General features: G+C 42.0%; 1 protein-coding gene and 1 long non-coding RNA gene across 4 annotated transcripts in view; one reads left to right on the plus strand and one right to left on the minus strand.

Annotated features, from left to right (window-relative positions):
• Positions 1 to 19,944, plus strand: part of LOC118887991 — a 206,298-nt gene that overhangs the window by 24,887 nt on the left and 161,467 nt on the right. The gene's annotated exons all lie outside the window — the stretch shown is intronic.
• TRMT9B (tRNA methyltransferase 9B (putative)) overlaps positions 4,548 to 19,944 on the minus strand; it is a 63,873-nt gene continuing 48,476 nt past the window's right edge. For 2 of the 3 annotated variants that reach the window (XM_036838936.1, XM_036838935.1), the window contains 3 exons: positions 18,896 to 19,069; positions 10,804 to 13,314; positions 4,548 to 9,365 (listed from right to left, as the gene is read on the minus strand). In XM_036838936.1, coding sequence (XP_036694831.1) covers positions 12,281 to 13,314; positions 18,896 to 19,069 — 1,208 coding nt within the window. In that variant the 3' untranslated portion in view covers positions 4,548 to 9,365; positions 10,804 to 12,280. Of the gene's footprint in view, positions 9,366 to 10,803; positions 13,315 to 18,895; positions 19,072 to 19,944 lie in introns of those variants that run through there. The other variant, XM_036838937.1, reaches the window with a different exon arrangement.

Below are 19,944 nucleotides of genomic sequence, written 5' to 3' on the forward strand. Positions count from 1 at the left end.
GGGTGAACGCTGGGTATTGCCGAGCCAAGACCTGATTGATTGGAACCCATCAAATAGTTATCGAGTGGTTGCCTTGTGCCCAGCACTGTTCTTGGTGTGGGAGATAGAGCAGCGGACAAAAAACAAAACCACAGAACAAAATCCCTGTCCTCTTGGAGCCCTGCATCTTGGGGAGTGGGGAGCAGATAACATATGCAAGTAAAATGTAATATTTAAAGATGGTGAGGGCTTTGGGGAAAAAAAGAAGCATGGAGGGGGAACAGGGAGTGTGTATGTGTGAGGAATTTTAAATGGGTTGATCGGGAAGACCACTTTGAGAACATGATACCGAGCCAAAGCTGGAAAGTGAGGGGAACGTTGCTTTCACTTCAGGGACCCAGTAGAGGGAACAGCAAGTGCGGAGTCCCTGAGTCCTGAAATGTTGGAGGAATAGCAAGGAGGCAGTAAGGCCAGAGCTGGGGACACAGGGGAGCAGAGTAAGAGATGAGACTGGAGGGGAATGGGGTCCGAGCAGTAGGTGCTGGAAGGTCGCTGACAGTTTTCTTCTCGTGACTCTCAGGCCAGAGCAGCCATTTCACTGGCGTTTTCAGTGGCCCGGGACACATGTCTGTCACGGGATGGATGTGGAAGTTAGGGGGCTGGGTGGGGAGGTGGACGCCTAGCTGGGTGCTGAGGCGTATCTAGCAAGGAAGCCCCAGAGGCCGCCCACTGAGTCACCTCCCACCTGTGCAGCCCAGATTCCTTCTCCTCCTGTTGTCTTTGCCAAATTGCAAATTCGTAAGTGCAATGTTCTTAAGTTGTTCAAACCTTCCACATTTCAACAGTTGATAGCCTTAAGTATTCCAGTGTTGCCTTAGCAGCTAAAGATCACGATTTCAGTCCTCTGTCAACTCTGCACGTATTTTAACATTCCCCGGGAGACCTGCCTTTATTTTTCTTCCACAGATTATGTTCTCTTCTACTTTCTGTCGAGTGTGATTCTTTGGTATCACTGAACAGCTTCTAAGTGTGAGGTAGTATGCGTTAGAAGACGCAGCAGCTGGCTTGGGCAGCCTCGTGTCTCTGCACAGACTTGTCTGAATTACTACCTGGTTACCAGCTTCTTAGTTACCAAGTGTTTGGAAGTTAGTGATGACTCAGCATCAGCTGGTTCTGGAAAGACCTCTAGGTGGTGCTGGGCCGGGGCTGACAGCACGGTGCACAGGCGGCTTTTACTGTCCAGAAGAGGGCGCCCTAGTTCCACCTTCGCTGCAGGGCCTCTCCTCCCAGCTCCCGGCTGGGCTCCGTTCCCAACCTCCTGGGCAGCCAGGGGGGATATGGGAGCCATTTCCTCCTTTTCTTCTCCCTGGCTCTCTAATCAGATTCTCGCTCATTCTCCCTAAGCTCTGCACGTATCTTATTTTCATTTCCAGACCTACTGGCCCAGCCCCGCCCTGCGCCTCTGCCCCGCCGTGGACCCTCCACCTCAGCCCCTCCCTCCACACCTGCGCGCTGCTCCACAGTATTCTGGCCAAGTGTCTGCTCGAAAATCCTCCAGCCTCTCTAGCATTCTAGGTTGAAGCCCAGCCCCCTAGTGAGGCATTCAAGGCTTGTGAGAATCAAAGCTGCCACCTGCTCTGTCGTCTTCCCTGCCTTTTTCTCCCTCTGGCAGGAGCTGCCTCCCCGCCGAGTGGGTAGAACCAGGGCGTTTGCACAGACAAGCCCAAGTGCAAAGCGGAGGACCCTGACTCCGGCAGGTGGCCTGACCTGTTAGGCCCCAGTGCCCACCTCTACTCATGGGGCCCAGCAACACCTCCCCTCAGGTCGGTGTGACAGTTAATGAAACTCTTGGCACAGAGTGTCCAGGTGATAAAGGGCACCATCACCGTTATCATCATCTTCGTCAGTTTACTTCGTCAGTTTTCACCCTCTTCGCCATTGTCCAAATCCCTACCCTCCTCACCTGTCGATGTGCCACCCTCTAAGGTCCAGCCTTGTGTCACCTCCCTTAGACAGGCCTCCTCTACCCCGGGGCCCCGTGGTTCTCTGCATCTTCCTCTGGGAGCCCCTCCTGCCCTGAGCCTGGCAACAATGAACCGTCTTCCTGGGCACTCCTGTCGGGGCCAGCACTCTGCCAGGCCTGCAAGTTTCTGCAGTGGAAGGGGAGACAGAGTCCCCGCCCTCGCCGCACAGATACTCTGCTAGAGAAAGGACATGCTAAGGAAGTAATGTGTGTGACCAGTTTCAAGAGGAAGGCTACACACGGCTCTGGGAACGTAGAGGAGGAACATGACTTAGTATCTGGTCTGGGTTAGCATGGGCCGACCTCAGAAAGGCCCATTTAAGTTGAGGTGGATGTGCAGTTAAGTCAGGCCAAGTGGGGGGTGGAAGAATATTCTAGAAAGAGAGAACTGTGCACATCTTATCTCTCCTGCTAGTTTTCAGTTCTCCAGGACCAGGGACTGTCTCTTATCCCCATAAGATCTCCAACAGTCCCTAGATAGCTCCTTGCCGAAAGGAATTGTTTAAAAATTGTCCAACACAAAATATAAAGAAATGTAGAGTTTTAAAAGCACCATCTTTAAAATGATGGAGAAAATAGCACTTTCTGTTGCTATGTTTTCAGTACCCTTCTTGGGGTGGTTACTCCGCTCGCTTTGAATCAGTTACAGGCAGACCTCGGAGATACTGTGGGTTCCGTTCCAGACCATGGTAATAAAGTGAATATCACAATAAAACAAGTCACACAGATTTTTTGGTTTCCCAGTGCATATAAAAGTTACGTTTACAGGATATTGTAGTCTATTAAGTGTGCAATAGTATTATGTCTAAAAAATTGTACATAATTTAATTTAAAAATACTTTATTTCTAAAAAATGCTAACCACCCTCTGAGCCTTCAGTGAATCATAATCTTTTTGCAGTAGTAACATCAGAGATCACTGATCACAGATCATCACAGCAAACACAGTAATAATGAAAAAGTTTGAAATACTGCGAGAATTATCAAAATGTGACACAGATACAAAGTGAGCAAAAATGGCTCGGATAGACTTGCTCAACGCAGGGTTGCCACAGACCTTCAATCTGTGAAAAATGCAGTATCTGTGAAGCGCAGCAAAACGAGGTCTGCCTGTAGCGACGCATCACGGTAGTGAAAACCAGGCCGCTTCTCCGTAGACACCCGCTTCTGAGGGCTGAGGCCTCACCAGGTGGAATGGGTGACTTTCTTCAGGATGGCTGTGCTGTGCCTCCCCCCAGAGCAAGGGGGCGCTTCCTGCATGGGGTGTGCAGGTCACTTCAGCTCACACACTGAGGTCCCCCATTAATAAAACAGAGCGGTGTGGGACTGGATGAGGACACCCTAACGAGCAACTTCACACGGAGTTCAACCCGTTTCATGGAACTTTGGGGATCCAGCTGCATTTCTTTTGATGAGAAACCTTCAGGTGCCTCTGACGAGGCACACAAGCAGCCCCCCGCCTTGCCCGCGGCACAGGGACGGTGGCCTCTCATTGCAGCGCGAGAGCAAGGCCTGTGCAAATGGCCCCACTGTGCCACTTGAAAGTCGCAGCTCCGCCCACTTTACGCCAAGCCCGAAGCCTGGGCACAGGAATTTTTGCCAAGGTTCCCAAACATGGGGCCAGTGCTCAGGCCCATGGTACATGTGGGGCTACCCCCGGGCAGGTTCCTTCCACCCTTGGGGCAGTATTGGGGGCCCCAACTGGCTCCCTGCTGGTGGGGCTGCTCCAGCCTTCCTCTTAATGCGGCATCTCCATTGATCAACCCTTTGGGGGTCCCAGCCTCTCAAAGGCATGGATCGGGTTAAGTTCATGGTCCTGTTCTCCTCTGGAGCAAGGGAGCTCTGAACACGAAGGTCTGGCTGCCCTGATTTTTCAGGAGTGACTTGTGGGAAGGAAGGGATTTCCCTTTGTATCTCCAACTCTCATGCCCTTCATTGTATACTTAGCCAAATACTGTGGCCTCTTTCTCTTCAAGAGAAAGAAAAAACTAGTAACTGACGGTTAAATATTGGTCACTGGTGGTTTTAACCCTTGATCAGTGAACTCCAAGGACCAAGCCCACAGCATCAGTTGTCATCAGTCCTCAAATAAAAATCTCACAAATAAGTGAGCACTTAACTCTTCCCACCTGGGAGTCTTAAAGATGAGAGAGAGGACTTAGAAGTACGGGATCTATGAGGAGAAGTTATCTTGGGAGGAGACTCAAAATGCAGGGAATCAGTGAAGTTGAGACACAGCCCTCCATAGGCAGCTGATCCCAGGAGTGGAATTCCAGCAGCCAGAGCTGGACTCTTCCTTCCTCGTGTTCAGAAGCCAGGCTTGGAGTCGCCGGTGGATGGGAGAGCTCCGTTATGTCCATTTAGGCGGGCCATTTAAAATGGCAAATGAGGGTTGGTTTCTGGAGGTCAGCGTTGGGGGTGACATGGAGAAGAAAGACACTAGATAGAAAAGTGACTGGAGCTGGAAAGGTGTTAGTCAACTTGCCGTTTTTTCATTTTTTTATTTGGAGAGACATAAGGGACAAAATCATGGATCGTGTAGGAAGGCTTTTTCATTGCTAAAGGTGAATATGGAAAAGTAGTGCTGTCAGTTATCCTAAATGCACAGGGCTGTAGGATGGTGAAGATGAAATCAATGTGAAGCAGTGGGATCGGGGTGATTTCCCTGAAGATGGGACCTGAGCTGGGGGCTGCAGTATGACAAAGACCTGGATGGATGCAAAGGGCCGAAACCCCCTGAAGGAGTACAGTGTGGTGTGGTGGGAAGGGCAGGTCTGGTTCTTGGCTGGGGCAAGTCCCTCCTTCTTGGAGTCAGTGACAGCTTGGGTCCCTGGCAGCTCGAGCATCTGGCAGTTTCCCACCCCCTGAGACTGCTTACAGGGACACCGTCGTCGTGGGGACTGTCTTCTGTGCCGTGCCCCTGAGGACTGGGCGGGGAGTGACGCATACAGTAAAAAGCAGGCACTGAAGCTGGTGATTTCCTTCTGATTCCAACCATCGAGAAAACTCTAAAAACTGCTAACAAACCCGTTACGCATAGAGCTTTTAAAGCTGAATTTACACTTAGATGTTTCAAAAATGCAAGATGAGCACAAAGATGGAAGGAGTGATTCTAAAGACAAGAACTAGTGATGTTTTTAAATTGAGAGATTTCTGCCAACGAGTGCCTAGTGCATGAATGGAGGCTTCGTTGATTCTTGCCAAAAGATGGGCACAGAGTATATTTCATTTGTCGTCGGTACCTTTCATTTTTGTCTCCCAAGCAGCCACGTTCGGGCTAGTAACTGATGGCTAGATAATTGGTCACAGGTGGTTTTCATTTTAACCCTTGATCGGTGAACTCCAAGGAGCAAGCCCACATCATCAGTTTTCATCAGCACACGGATGCTTGGGGAGATGCCGTAGCTTCTTCCATTGCTCGGGGAGATGCTGAAGGGATGGGAGGTGGTCAGGGCAGCACATGCCAGGGCACCATCTGCTGCTCAAACGCGCCCCCGCTGAGCTGCGTGGGAGCCACAGCAGTGCCGGCCGGCCTCAATCCCCTTTTACGTCACACCCCCAACTCTGATAATGAGCTGACGGCCTGCAGATGGAGCAGGTCAGGAAAAAGAATAAAAGTGCTTGCATTCCAATAACATAAAAAATGATGCTCTTTCCCCATTAGTACTGTATTTTCACACACGCCCACTTTCAGATAGTCTAATACATCTTTATTCATCTTAAAAGATGTCTTTTTGCTTTAGTCAATAATATACCTTTATTAACTCCTTAATGACACTCTGTTATTATATGGCTAGCTTCGTTTCTTTTAGACAAAGCTAACAGAATCCAAATACAAATTCGCCCAGTTCTGTTGAGTCTAAGGAGAGGTGCCTGTGTGAATGGAAAGAGGGTAATACCTGTCTTGTCACACTCAAGAGTGAAGATGAAAGGCAGAATTTTGTTCATCTAGAAACATTTTTAAAAGTACACTTAGACATAACTTAAACTATCTTATACATTTCAAAAGCGTACAAATTACACTATTTTTAATAATACTTATTACAAAAGATCCTAAACATTATTGGTTAATGCAAATAAAATACCTCCAAGTTAGTACAACCGTCACGATATTTTACATCAACTTGTCCTTTTAGAACTATTGCTAGCTTCATCTGGGAAAAGCTGAAGTAACTATATTGTAGAAGAAAAGGATTTTTGCACTTTTGATACAAATACACGTCAACACCAGAGGAGGCACAATAATATATGACAATTCTCTTCATATTTCCCCAAAACAAAATCTATTCAATGAAATACATTTCCACTGTAATTGCTAATTTAACGTTTTTACAAGTGCATAAGAAGGTCACTAGTGACAGCAAACACTAGATGTCTAGGAATATACATACATGTATATTTACATAATACATATTTAAGAGAACATCTAAAGAAAATGGGACAGTTTTTACATACATATTCAAAGTATCTGAGAAATTCCACTGGGGTCCACATTAGTGAGCCTTAAGTATTGCCAGGGTTCTGTGTAAATAAGTAGAATAGAAAAGCAAACCTTTACTAATGGTGTCCATCTACATACATTAATAGAAAATCTAATGGAAGTGGTATGATTAGCTCATTAGAGAAATGCCTGTCATTCAGCCAAATTCCCTTCTGGGCGAGCATAAATATAAATGTAAATTTTTCATGGAATTCAACATTCAGTTACACTGGCTACATGTTAATGACAGTGACCCTCTGTCTTTTCTTTATGGAGGTAATGTCCAGAGAAGAATAAATGTTTTGTGTGGAGAAAATATATTTTTACATGTAGATTAATGAATAATCAGTTGGGTTGCGTAAATTATATTTTTGCCAGTTCTCGTTGAAGGAGAGACAAAATATATATTGATTTGCCCCATGAGAGATCCAGTTTGACAATCAACTCTCACAAGCGGCCCATCGAATTGGCCGTATAGATTACATTATAGCTCTGCTCCCACCCAGGTAGAGTGATGACAAGGCATAATCAATTGGGAAAGACCTGCTTCTAGAGGGGAACAGAATGTGGGTTATAACTGAAATGATTCATGTTCCTACGAATGCATCACATACTGGAGGACCATAGTGAATAAAAAATAGGGCAGTTCACAGTGAGCTCTTTGATTAGCTCTCTTAGGCTTCCGTGTTTGCATTCCCCATACCATGCCAAATGCTTTCTATTTGCATTATCATTTCAATCCTTGGTTGGTAAGAGTTCTTTTAAAATATTCCCACTCCAGTTTTGTAGATATTCGAGGTTGCAGATATGGAGTCTGTAATATCAAACCAATAATCATACATTTGAGTTAAGATTGGGATGAGGGGAGTTGAGTGTTCTGGTTTGAGGTCTGCTGATGCTTCTGTAATTCCCTTCCACTTCCATGGTTTTTCCATCTGTTGGATGGGTGTGTGATGACACTTATCTCAGATGCCCTTTGAATTGACAGAATGAAGTCTGTTTCATGCATTTTTCTTTGGAGAAGGATTACAATTGGCATTTAAAATTCAAGTTTATATCCAGGGGATGTGATAATTACTTGTCATTATGTAAATCCTAATGAAAGTGTTGTTTAAAACAGCAGATTGCAAAACAGAAAAAAATGTTTGCAATTGCAAGAGATGAGGCTGAAAAATACTTGGGAGAATTTATGAAGGGGGGGATGTGCAGGCCATCCTAAAGAGTCTGCATTTTACTCTGTTGGGTGCGTTATTTTCTGAAATGTATTCCACAGAATGCTTGTGCTAGAGGATGTTACCATGTTGAGGGCAAGCTCAGTTAAATCAAATCCCAATTTACTTTAGGGGAGGCCTTAAATATGCTCATATGCATTGAGATTCTCTAAGAGGTGTTTTTGTAAATTGCTTTTCTCAAGCAAACCGATAGAATGCGGTAGTAGGTGCACAAGGAATATGAAAACTGCTCCAGTTTGGCACTTTCTGCTCAGTTAATTCTAATATTCTGTGTATCCTCGATACACCTGATATTCTTTGCCTTAGTATCCTATGTATTTGGCACACAACAGGGTTCAGCGAACAAATGGAAGGAATGAAATATCTGAATAGCCCTCTATTTTCTCACCTATAAAATGGGAAAACAATAATACCAATTTTTAGAGGATCGAAGAGTTGGATAAAAGTGATCACAGAGCATTTTGTGACTTTTTTTTTAATTAAAATCAAATGGAAAGAGAATTACAAATGAAAAAAGTTAATATAAAAGATAGGGAAAAATATATAAGGGATTCCTGTCCAATTACTGTCTAACTGTGAAATCTTTGCTTAACCTTACTAAAGCTTATTTGGAAAGGGGATAATCACACTTCCCCTTGAAATGTTCTCATAATCTGCCTTGCACCATGACTGGGGGTATACAGTGTTGTGGGTAAGAACACAGGCTGGGAGGCAGACTGCCTGGTTTGAAACTCAGCCCTGCCCTTTACTAGATGAATGTGGCATTGGGCAATTTAATTGATTTCTTTCTGACCCAGTTTTCCTAATCTGCAAAGTGGGAGCAATAAGTATACTTAGCAATGGTGAGGATTACAGATAAAATAATACATGTTAGATATTTAAGAAGTTAGCTGCTGTTATTATTTCATATTTCCTACACAATAGGAGAGACATGCTCAGGCTTGCCCTAATTTGTTCTTCCCAGACTGCACCTGCCTGGCCAGTGGTTATACCCCATTTCCCCCTCCCTCCCAAACTGAGTGCTCACAACTCATTTTTAAGGAATATCCTCGCCTACCGAGATCAACAACTATTGGGTTAGACCCTCTATCCTCATCCGAACCCATTTACTTTTATTTTTAAAAAATCCACCAGTGCTTATTCTTTTGATGGCCATTAATATACAAGTACATTAACATTCCTAGCTGATTTAAATTTGGATTATTTTCTCTCTGGATTACTGCCAATTTTTGCCCATTCAATTGATGGTCATTTAAAACCCAGAGGAAGTACTGACATCTAGAATTTGGAAGGACACAGAAAGGCAAACTAAAAACAGAAATCACACACCATCTTGTATATAGGGATGTGTGGTGGGAAGGGAAGAACAAACGAAATTGATAATCCAAGACATGTGTTAGATGGTTTGTTAGTTACCGTGACTTGCTGGTGTCATTTAATCACTTTGGTGACAATTTAAAAAATAATAGTTTGAATGGGCCACTCGCCTGGTTGCATCCTTTGTCCATGTTAACGCACTTTCCCCCAAATCGTTTAGCTGTTTGTGGAATTCCTCAAGTAGGCCAGTGAAGCATCAATAAGCCAGCAGAGGTTTTTAAGGCCCTTCCAAGAATCCCCCGCACATGCTCCCCTCCACTTCAGATAGTGGGACTCTGCAGTGATGCCAACAGGTAAAGGGGAATGAACAGGAAAGACACTCTTTGATCCAGTATTAATAACGGAGTCTAAGTTTTCAAAGTATGTACTTCAGATAGATTAGCAAAATCTATAATAGAGCAAGTTAAGGCCGACTGAATACTCACAAATAACCTGTGTATGTTTAAACTCACTTATTTGTATTTCCTTTTAAGGACAGTCCTAATATGAACAAAATTTATTTTAAATGATCAAGATATTTACATTAGGTTGGGTCTTCAAGGGCATATATATCATGTACATATGAAGTATATGGATATACCATATCCATATATATCCATGGAGATTTATACATATATATGTATGTATATATCTCCAAAGGCAGAAGTTAGATTTAAGAGTGCTTTGCACATGAATACCAAAGAGATATTATCAACCACAAAGTCAAATATTTGCATACGAAATAATGTCTGGATGAATAGAATTCTTGTGCTCGGCAGATGAAGGGCGAAAGATTGCTATTATTAGTGTTTTTTTAATTTACAGCCCTGTCAAAATTATGTGAAAATATTCCTCTCTCAAGAACTATTCTAGAGAGTCATTTTATACAAAGTGGGGTGTGTGTGTGTGTGTGTGTGTGTGTGTGTGTGTGTGTGTGTGTGTGTGTGTGTGTGTAGGAAATTGCTCATATAGGTTTGCTCAAAGCTTTTCTGGTGCCGTCTAATAAACTTGAGTTCCATGTAAGTGGTGGGCTACCACCAGAAAGCCCTGACTTGAAACAGATTTCTAGCACAAGGCTGGGATTAAAGATACATGTGACAACAAGCTTCAAGGAGAGGAAAAATCTACTTATAATAAAAAGGTCATCAAGCCTTAATTGTAAGAATGTCTGACTCTGAGAACATTTCTTTCCACCAAAAAAACCCACTAACACTCATGACTTAATGTCCTCATTTAAGAAATGGAAGACATTAAATTAAATTTTAATTTATATTCCACTTTTATGTCTCTTTTCATCGTCCCTCTAATGCAAACTGTGTGCCGAACAATATAAATCATAGATCTCATTTCCACCCGACAACCTCATCAAACGAAAAGGTGATAATGCAATCTTATTTCGAAGCCAAGAGAGAGTAATAAACACCAGTACTTTGCAGATGCACATTAAAAATAATCCTTTAGGACTTCCCTGGTGGCGCAGTGGTTAAGAATCTGCCTGCCAATGTAGGGGACATGGGTTCGAGCCCTGGTCCGGGAAGATCCCACATGCCGCGGAGCAACTAAGCCCGTGCGCCACAACTACTGAGCCTGCACTCTAGAGCCTGCGAGCCACAACTACTGAGCCTGTGTGCTACAACTACTGAAGCCCACGAGCCTACAGCCCGTGCTCCGCAACAAGAGAAGCCACCGCAATGAGAAGCCCGCGCACCACAATGAAGAGTAGCCCCTGCTCACCGCAACTAGAGAAAGCCCATGTGCAGCAACGAAGATCCAATGCAGCTGAAAATAAATAAATAAAATAAAATTTTTTTTAAATCCTTTAAATTTCTTTGACAGTAGCATCATTATTTTAAGTTAGAGCACAATTACCGAAGGGAAAAATAAGCCCAACACAAATGAAATCTTATACTATTTTAGTAATTTCAGTGGAAAACAAAACAAGAATTGGGTTTCCTCTGGGTTTACAGTGGTCCATACAGTAAAAAGCCTTTTGTCAAGTGTTGATTCTCTCCTCATTAAGGAACGGCCTGAAACTGTATTCTTGGGTCAACTTACTTTTGCTTCTCCTAATTATATGTGTGTCTCAGGATCCACGACATGGATTTAAACAGACCCATGGTTAAATGTAAACAGATGTGGTGACCAGACGGTGCCCAGCTATTCGTTTGTCTATAAAGTGGCAGAAATTGAACCTTTAATTAATAGGACTTGATTCTACCTAAATCCCTAATATAACTATTAAAATGTAGTCCCTTTCAATAAGATAAATGCCCAGATATTATTTTTAAAGATCCAACAATCAGTCCTCCACCAAGTCCAAATATCTTGTACCTTAATGATCTGTTTGTTTTGAGAACCAATAAAAAGCACTGTTTCAACCAGATTCTCATTTCCTAAGTATCCCTTCAATGCATAAGTAAAGCATCATTCCAGATGAAAACTCATTAGTCAATCTTAGTCTTGCCGTAACTGGATATTCCTGCTTCTAATAAGGTTGGAAGAATACCACCTGGGTGACTTGCAACAACTTCCCGGTGCCCACATACTCCACTCTCTACATGCTGACAGTGCCTTTAAAGCCTTCTGAGCAACATCAAAAACCTTATTATTTACTTATCTTGAAGCAAGTTCGCTTATCATCTAGAAAAGTTCTCAGAACTCTTCTTGTCTCTCTCCACCGTCTCTCACCTTTCTGAAGACTTTAAATAGAAGCAAGGCCTTGGCAATGAAATAATTTATCACATGGTTCAATTTACATTTGTGCAGTGGTACGAGTTTACCTATTATCTTGCACACGGATCTAAATTATAACCAGAGAAGTAGGAATTACCCCTTCCTATATACAAATGATGTTTTTAAAAGGTATACTTAAAAGCAGAATCTTTTGAAATCACTATATAATACTGAAAAACAGTATACATGTATTGTTATAGTAATTCAGCTGTATTGAAGTTCATGTTATATTGCTTCTTCAGATCTCTTATATTAACATTTAACCACAAATACTTTTTGTCAGATGCTTCAGATGCCAAGCACTGTGCTTGTCTATAGACTAAAAAGATGATGAATTCATAGTCTCTATAGACCAAAATATAAATGGATTAAATACAGACCAAATGACGAAATTGGATGGCCCTTCAGGGAACCATATCACAAACCCAGTGAGAAGAATGGGGTTCATCTTTTGGAGGAGATGTCTGAAATGATCCGGTCAATCACAACTTTCCTTCTTCTCTGCAATGATACACCAGTTGCCATGATCATTCCCAGAGCTCAGAATATGGAGCTCCGACACACTCTCCTTCAGCAGGCCATAGAGCTCGCCTTCTCGAAACACGTGGTAATAGCGCATAAAGGCACCAGGATCCAAAATGTTGGACTGTTGTTCTTCGACAGAAATGGTGTCACCTGGGTTAGAATCTTTGGAATCAGCTGCAGAAATCCTCCTCCATATTTTACTAGCAGAAGGGGTACCCTCTTCTAAGTTACCTGTATCCATACAATTCTCCTTGGTATTGGTGCTACCCAGAAAATTCCCATCTCCATTTCTCCTCACGCCTCTTGGATGGTCTCCATTTAGGTGTTTGTGTGTGGCGGGCGCTCTCAGCCATTCCAGGTGTTTTTGAGAAGTCTCCACAAACACTTCCTCATCTAAATTTTGCTCTCCTGTTGAAAATGGCTCTGGATGATCTAAGTCGAAACTTGAGTGTCTTGAAGGCTGGGTGGATATCGTGCTATTGGCCCAACTTTCTGTGTTTTTCAAGGGTCTCATTTTTTCAATTTGCTTCCTCAGAGTTGATTCATCCAAAGATCTAGAGGAAAACCAGGAACGAAAAGACTTCCCCAGCGTGTTATAGAATCCATTTTCTTCCTCGCCTTCCTTGGAAATGTTTGCACAGCAGGTGCCAGCCAGAGCAGAGTCACAATCCACGCTATGGGACCGCCTCGAATCCCAGCGCCCCTGGAAACAAACGGGACAGCGGCACGCAGAGCAGGGAGGGTGGTAGGGATGGCTTCTTTCTGGATGCCCACACTGCTTCTTTCTCCCAGGCTGGCTGGATTCCGAGAGGGGCTGGGAGCACAAGGCTTTGTTCCATGGAACAAGCACGTCTTGCTTCTCAAAGTGCCGGTTCTTTTGTTCCATGGCCCAAACATAAATCATCAGCTGGCCTCCAGGAACTAAGACCCTGGCCATTTCCTTTATTGCTCTGATTCTTCTTTGTTTTGTAGAAAAATGATGTATGACTGAAAAAGAAGAAACTAGATCTCAGTGTGTATATACACACGTAAACCTACACATTTATAGGCTAGTATTTTCCATATAAAAATGATGCATTTTTTTTCCTAAATAAAGATTTTTATTAGAATTATATCACAACTGTTTTCTGGGTTGAAGAATGATAAAGAAAGAGGTATGCTTTCTTTTTTTAAATTTTATATTGGAGTATAGTTGATCAACAATATTGTGTTCGTTTCAGGTGTACAGCAAAGTGATTATACATATACATGTATCTATTCTTTTTCAAATTATTTTCCCATTTAGGTTATTTATTACAGAATATTGAGCAGAGTTCCCTGTGCTATACAATAAGTCCTTGCTGGTCATCTATCTTAAAACATAGCAGTGTGTACATGTCGATCCCAAACTCCCTAACTATTCCTTCTCCCCACCCTTCCCCACCCCGGTAACCAGAAGTTCGTTCTCTAAATCTGTGAGTCTGTTTCTGTTTTGTAAATAAGTTCATTTGTATCATTTTTTAAAAAAATTCTACACATAAGTGATATCACATATTTGACTTTGACTGACTTCACTTAGTATGATGCAATTTTGACATGTAGTAATGATTGCTTATAGTTTTTAATAATGTTAATATAATATGGAATTGTTGTGTATACTTAAGAAAAAGCAGCTTATAGGTCATCATTTTACTTGCGGTCTTTGCAAAGTTAAAGTGCGAGTCAAGCAGGACTGCCTGTATCTAGTCTTAGGTGGGTTATTAGGCATATTTTTATCAAACAGTATATAGAAAGCACTAGTCTGTTAGCTTCTAGAGTTTAATCACACTGTGTCAAGAGAAAACATCAAATTATTTTTCCACACATATGCCTATCACTTAGGTAGGAAATTAGCTCTCAGGAAAGTCTGGACACTACTGTTCAGATATGAGTAGTGAGGGAACAGAGAAGATGAAACAGCTCCTGTAACCTCAGCATAATCCAGAGGTTAGTAATGGTTTCAGGCAAATAAATCTCTTTAGTTTACCTGCCACAGAGAGATAGTAAATGCCTAAAATGAGATGATTATATGGCTAAAGCTGTCAAAGGAAGATTATACAAGAGGCACACTTTGTATTGTTCTCAATCAGGTTTGCTTTCCTATCAGTAGTGCACGAACCCTGGTTTCTCTTACTGTACCATGCAGCAGTGCAAGAGGTATTAGGTTCAAATGCATTTAAAGAACAGGACACCAGTGTATTTTGTCCTAGATCTACCAGTGACCAGCCTTGTGATCTTTGACCAATTACTTTACTTCACTAGGTGTCAGGCTGTTCTCCCCAATCCCCATCCCCAAAGAAAGGGCCCTTTATAATGGTCAGTTTGAAAGCTTACACTTCTCGAAGTAGTGTCATGGTCAATGAGCTAAAAGGGGGCAGAGAAGTCAGGACTGAGTAAGACTTAGGACAGTACTAACATTCACATCTGTGACTACTCCTGGCCGTTAATGTCCCCCATAACTTGCACCTCATTCACTCTGGAACTTCCATGGGTGTGTTTTCTAAATGCAGGTGATCCTCGTCATCTGTGGATTCTGTATCTGCAAATTTGCCTACTTGCTAAAATTGTCTTGTGACTTCAGAACTCAGTACGCTCAGCGTTTTCGTGGTCATTCCTTGACATGCGTAGAACAGCCAAAAAGTTGAGCCTCCCAAGGCACACGTTCCCAGCTGGGGTCCAGCGAGGAGATGCTCTGCCTTCCTGTCTCAGCTCTGGTGCTGTCAACAAGTGTCCTTTTCACAGTCTGTTTCGTGCCATGTGTTTTCGCATTTTGATGTTTTGTTGGTGGTCTCTCTGTTGACGATCCCTCACAGCCCTGCCCCAGCACCGGGTGGAAGTGCTGTCTAGGGTTCGTAAGCCGTAAGGCTGCGATGTGTCTTACAGAGAAAATATGTGAGTTAGCTGAGCTCCTTTTGGGTGTTATAGTGCTGCTGGCATGAGTTCAAAATTAAATAAGTCATCTTTAAACAGAAACGCACATAAAACAAGATGACGTGCTGATTAGTTGACAAAAGTATTGTGACCAGAGGCTCACAAGAACCTAATCCTGTATTTCCCCTGGGAGCAATGGTTCAGTATCTGTTAATTCAGTGTTCATGGGACATTACAGAACATAACCACGGTGAATAATGAGAATCGACTGTATTCTTGTGTTTTGGCCATTAAACAAAAAACGCCATTAAACCAGGACTATTTTAATACAGTAATTTCTTTTTATCAGATTTATAGGTCTTCAACATTTCAGGATTCTTGGCTTCAGAAGTTGTTTTTTTTAAAATATTTATTTATGTATTTGGCTGTGCCGGGTCTTAGTTGCAGCATGCAGGATCTTTAGTTGCGGCATGTGGGATCTAGTTCCCTGACCAGGGATCAAACCCGGGGCCCCTGCAGTGGGAGCACGGAGTCTTAGCCACTGGACCACCAGGGAAGCCCCCAGAAGTTTTGTTTTTAAGGAAGAACATCTTTATATTTTTCATTCCTGAAATATTTGTTATGCGATAATCCATTTTAATACCATAATTTCACCCAGGAAATATCTGAATCTTTCATATTATATTTTATATTTATATTTAACATATAATACTAAGTAACTTTTAAGCCAAATGCTTTTGAAAAAGAAAAAATTTACAAATGAAGTTTCATTACATATAAAAGGTATTATACATGCCTATGCATACATGTTCTATTAAGAAACATTGTAAATGTAACCCAAATGGGACCTAAACATATATTTATATGAATTTTATCAATGTCAGGAAACTGTGTTGAATTTTAAAGGATAAAAATGTCCCCTGTTGTTTAAAAATCATAATCACGATTTAAAGGCAAAAGTAGTACTCAGTATATGTATCCTGTAGGATAGGGTGTTGAATTGAACAAGTAGAATTCAATGACTGAACTCCAGAATCAGAAATTACACAAGATCATCTTTAAAGTCCTGTTATATCTTGGGATTTTATGATGTATTGTTATTTAATTTTTCAAGGGTGTTTGTCTCATCTAACTGGAAGCATTCAGAATCCGTGGGTATAGCATGAAGCAGAATTTTTCAACCTCAGCATTGTTGGTGTTTGTAAACAAGCTAGATGATTTTTTCTTGTGGGAGCTGGGGAGGCAGCAAGTAGATGACAGCAGCACATACACATACCCAGCTGTGACAACCAAAAATGTCTCCAGACATTGACAGGCGTCGCCTGAGGGTGGGGGGCAGTGTAACCGCAAGTTGAGAACCACTGGCACGAATAGTTGGTTGACACTATTTCAATAGATGAACAAATTTTTATAAAATTTTGGTCATACTATTCTTTTTTTTTTTTAACATCTTTATTGGAGTATGATTGCTTTACAATGGTGTGTTAGTTTCTGCTGTATAACAAAGTGAATCAGCTCTACAGACACATGTCATACTATTCTAAAAGTAAGCAGAAAGACTGTTCTTTTTGTAATCTGTGAGTAAAACGTAAGGAATGTATAATTAGGTATGATGCTTACTGTCTCATTATTAAGTGACATGGAAAACTATATATTTAAAACTATATTTCTTCATGTTAAGCAAGAAATGCCAACATACAGAATTCTAAATAGGGAAGTAAATATATATGGACATAGGAGAGACGGTTTATTGAAAGTTCTCATAATATAGTTCTAAATGTAAAATCTAATTGGAAATTGACTGCACCACGTTAATTTATAGTTACAGTTCATAAAAACACATGCTGGGTTTCCACCTAAGGAAGCATTTTTCATTGGAAGATGGCAGCCAGCTGTGCTCCATTTCCTCTGTGGGCAGGAGACTTAAACTGAAAGAAAAGAAGGACTTAACCATGTACAACATGGAGCATTTCCCCAAAGTAAGAAAGTTGGTCAGTAACCCCACGCCTGCAACAGTGGTTCAACAGCACAGGCTCTTTGTAGGTAGCCAGCTGTATAGACTCTACAACTAAAGTAAACAATAGAAGAGCAAAAAAATACACTTTTCTGACCTCTCTCCAGTTTGTGGTTCTTTAGGTGGCATGACCGAACCAAAAATTCCTCCTACTAAAGATTCAGAGCATTGTATAGTGTTGCTTGGTTCAACAAGAATCCCTTCTCTTAATGCTTAAAACCAAATGGACTGGGCTTCCCTGGTGGCGCAGTGGTTGAGAGTCCACCTGCCAATGCAGGGGACACGGGTTCGAGCCCTGGTCTGGGAGGATCCCACGTGCCGCGGAGTAACTGGGCCCGTGAGCCACAATTACTGAGCCTGCGCGTCTGGAGCCTGTGCTCCGCAACAAGAGAGTCCGCGATAATGAGAGGTCCGCGCACCGCGATGAAGAGTGGCCCCCACTTGCCGCAACTAGAGAAAGCCCTTGCACAGAAACGAAGACCCAACACAGCCATAAAATAAAATAAATAAATAAATTAAAAAAAAAAAACTTAAAAAAAAAAAAAAACCAAATAGACTTAACAGTTTCAAACGCAAAGAAGTAGGGCTGTCAAAGGGCAGGTTTCCATGGCAGCCACCTCCTGCCCGTCCTAACTAGTTCCAAGGTTATGGCATCCAAGCCGGCATCCCCTCACTATGCAAAGATACAGTCCCCAGCTAATGGTGGAAATACCGATTTCTCATCTATTCCAGGACGGAGCAAACAGTCTTATTCCATATGTTTATCTAGCAGTCAGTTTTATATAGATTCACCTTGCTTTGATAAAGCTTGTTATATTCAAATACATTAATTTTTTTAAAGTGTGTTGGAGGAAATAATTTGCCCTGCAAAAGATTTTTCGCTTTGGGAAAGGATTTGCCACAAGATTTCCTTAAATAACATGATTCCCCAGCATGCTTAAATATGACTAACACACTAAGTTTCAGGAGTATATGTATTGAGTAAAATGACCCTTACCTGTGTATATTTCAAGCATGGATTTTTGCTGTTTCTTTTCATTTTTGGCATGTATATTTTATGGGCACACTTGTTGGGAGAATATGAGGAATGTATTCCCTAGATTTATGAACAATCTCTGGCAGTAAGAGAACAGCGTGGCACTATAAAAACAATGCAGTCTGGGACCAGGTGGGACCATCTTCCCCGGCGACTTTTGTACAGTGAGTGGCAGGTTGGTGACACATCCTTCCAGTGACATTCAGTGCCTTAGTCCTACAGTATTCTGCTAATAAAGGGCACACCTGTGGCCTGAAAACGGTAATATGACTTCTAAAGATCTACTTCACGTTGAAAGAATCTGGCTTCATTTCAATAGAACAAAGTACTATTTTCAATGAGTACAATTCCTCCAATACTTTCTTACTCGTAAGTGAAAGAAATTGGAATGAGTCATCAAAAAGAAGAAAACAACAGTTTGAGGGTTGAACTAGTTAAAACGATCGTATGTACCACCATAACTACGTTTGAACTTAGTTAAATAGTTCAGTTGCAATATTTTTAAAAATTAGATAAAATGAATTACATAGATCTTTCTACAAAGAATGGATGTTGAGTTGTGAGAGCAGCCTCAACCAGGTAACGTTATTCTCATGGTGAAGAGTGAATGTGTGACGGGGCTGCCTTACCTCCTATGGAGATGATGGCGTCGAAGCCCTGATCCCTAAAGGGGAGATTAAGGTTGTCACATACCATGACTTCACATCCTCTACGCCGGGCAATCTCTACCAATGGCGCACAGTAGTCACAGCCCAGGGTATGTACCTGGCTGTTCACTTTAAGATACTTTCCAGTTCCACAACCTGCAAGAGAAAAACCTGCGTTACACGCTATCCTTAATGGAAAGTGGAACATTGTCGGTTACTTTGTCTTATCACAGGGAATAGAAATAACTTGATACAGGCAAACCTCGGAAATGCTGCGGGTTCCATTCCAGACCATTGCAATAAAGCGAATGTCACAATGAAGCGAGTCACATGACTCTTTTGGCTTCTCAGTGCATTTAAAAGTTACGTTTACACTATACTGTGGTCTGTTCAGTGTCCAACGGCATTATGTCTACAAAACAATGTACATACCTTAATTTTAAAACAGTGTATTGCTAAAAAATGTTAACCATCATCTGAGCCTTCAGCAAGTCATAATGTTTTTGCTGGTGGAGGGTTTGAAATACTGTGAGAATTACCAAAATGTGACACAGAGACACGAAGTGAGCAAATGGTGTTGGAAAAACAGCACCAATAGACTGGCTCAGTGCAGGGTTGCCACAAACCTTTAGTTGGTACAAAACACAATACAGTATCTGGGAAGTGCAATAAAATGAGGTCTGCCTGTATTAACTAACCAAGACAGAACACAACATGGATTGAAGGTACGCACAAAAACAAAAAGAAAAGCCTTCAGAGAGCACGTACATGTTTTTATATAGGAGATAAGAGGAAACGAAAATGGGAAAAAGAAATATTATTTATTGAATATTTAATGAGGTCATGTCCATAGGGCTTTCTTAACAGGATAGCACAATCAAGAAATGTCAGCTGGCCTCCAGCAGCAAATAATAGTTCCCTAGTATCCTAGTGACAGGGTCCAGTCTCTTTACAAAAGTTACCTTCACACACATATTTCATTATGTTTAGGTCTACATGTTCTGGGCATTTATTCTTGTGTTATCTTGCCG

The sequence above is a fragment of the Balaenoptera musculus genome, chromosome 21 (assembly GCF_009873245.2).
Source record: "Balaenoptera musculus isolate JJ_BM4_2016_0621 chromosome 21, mBalMus1.pri.v3, whole genome shotgun sequence".
Taxonomy (NCBI): Eukaryota; Metazoa; Chordata; class Mammalia; order Artiodactyla; family Balaenopteridae; genus Balaenoptera; species Balaenoptera musculus.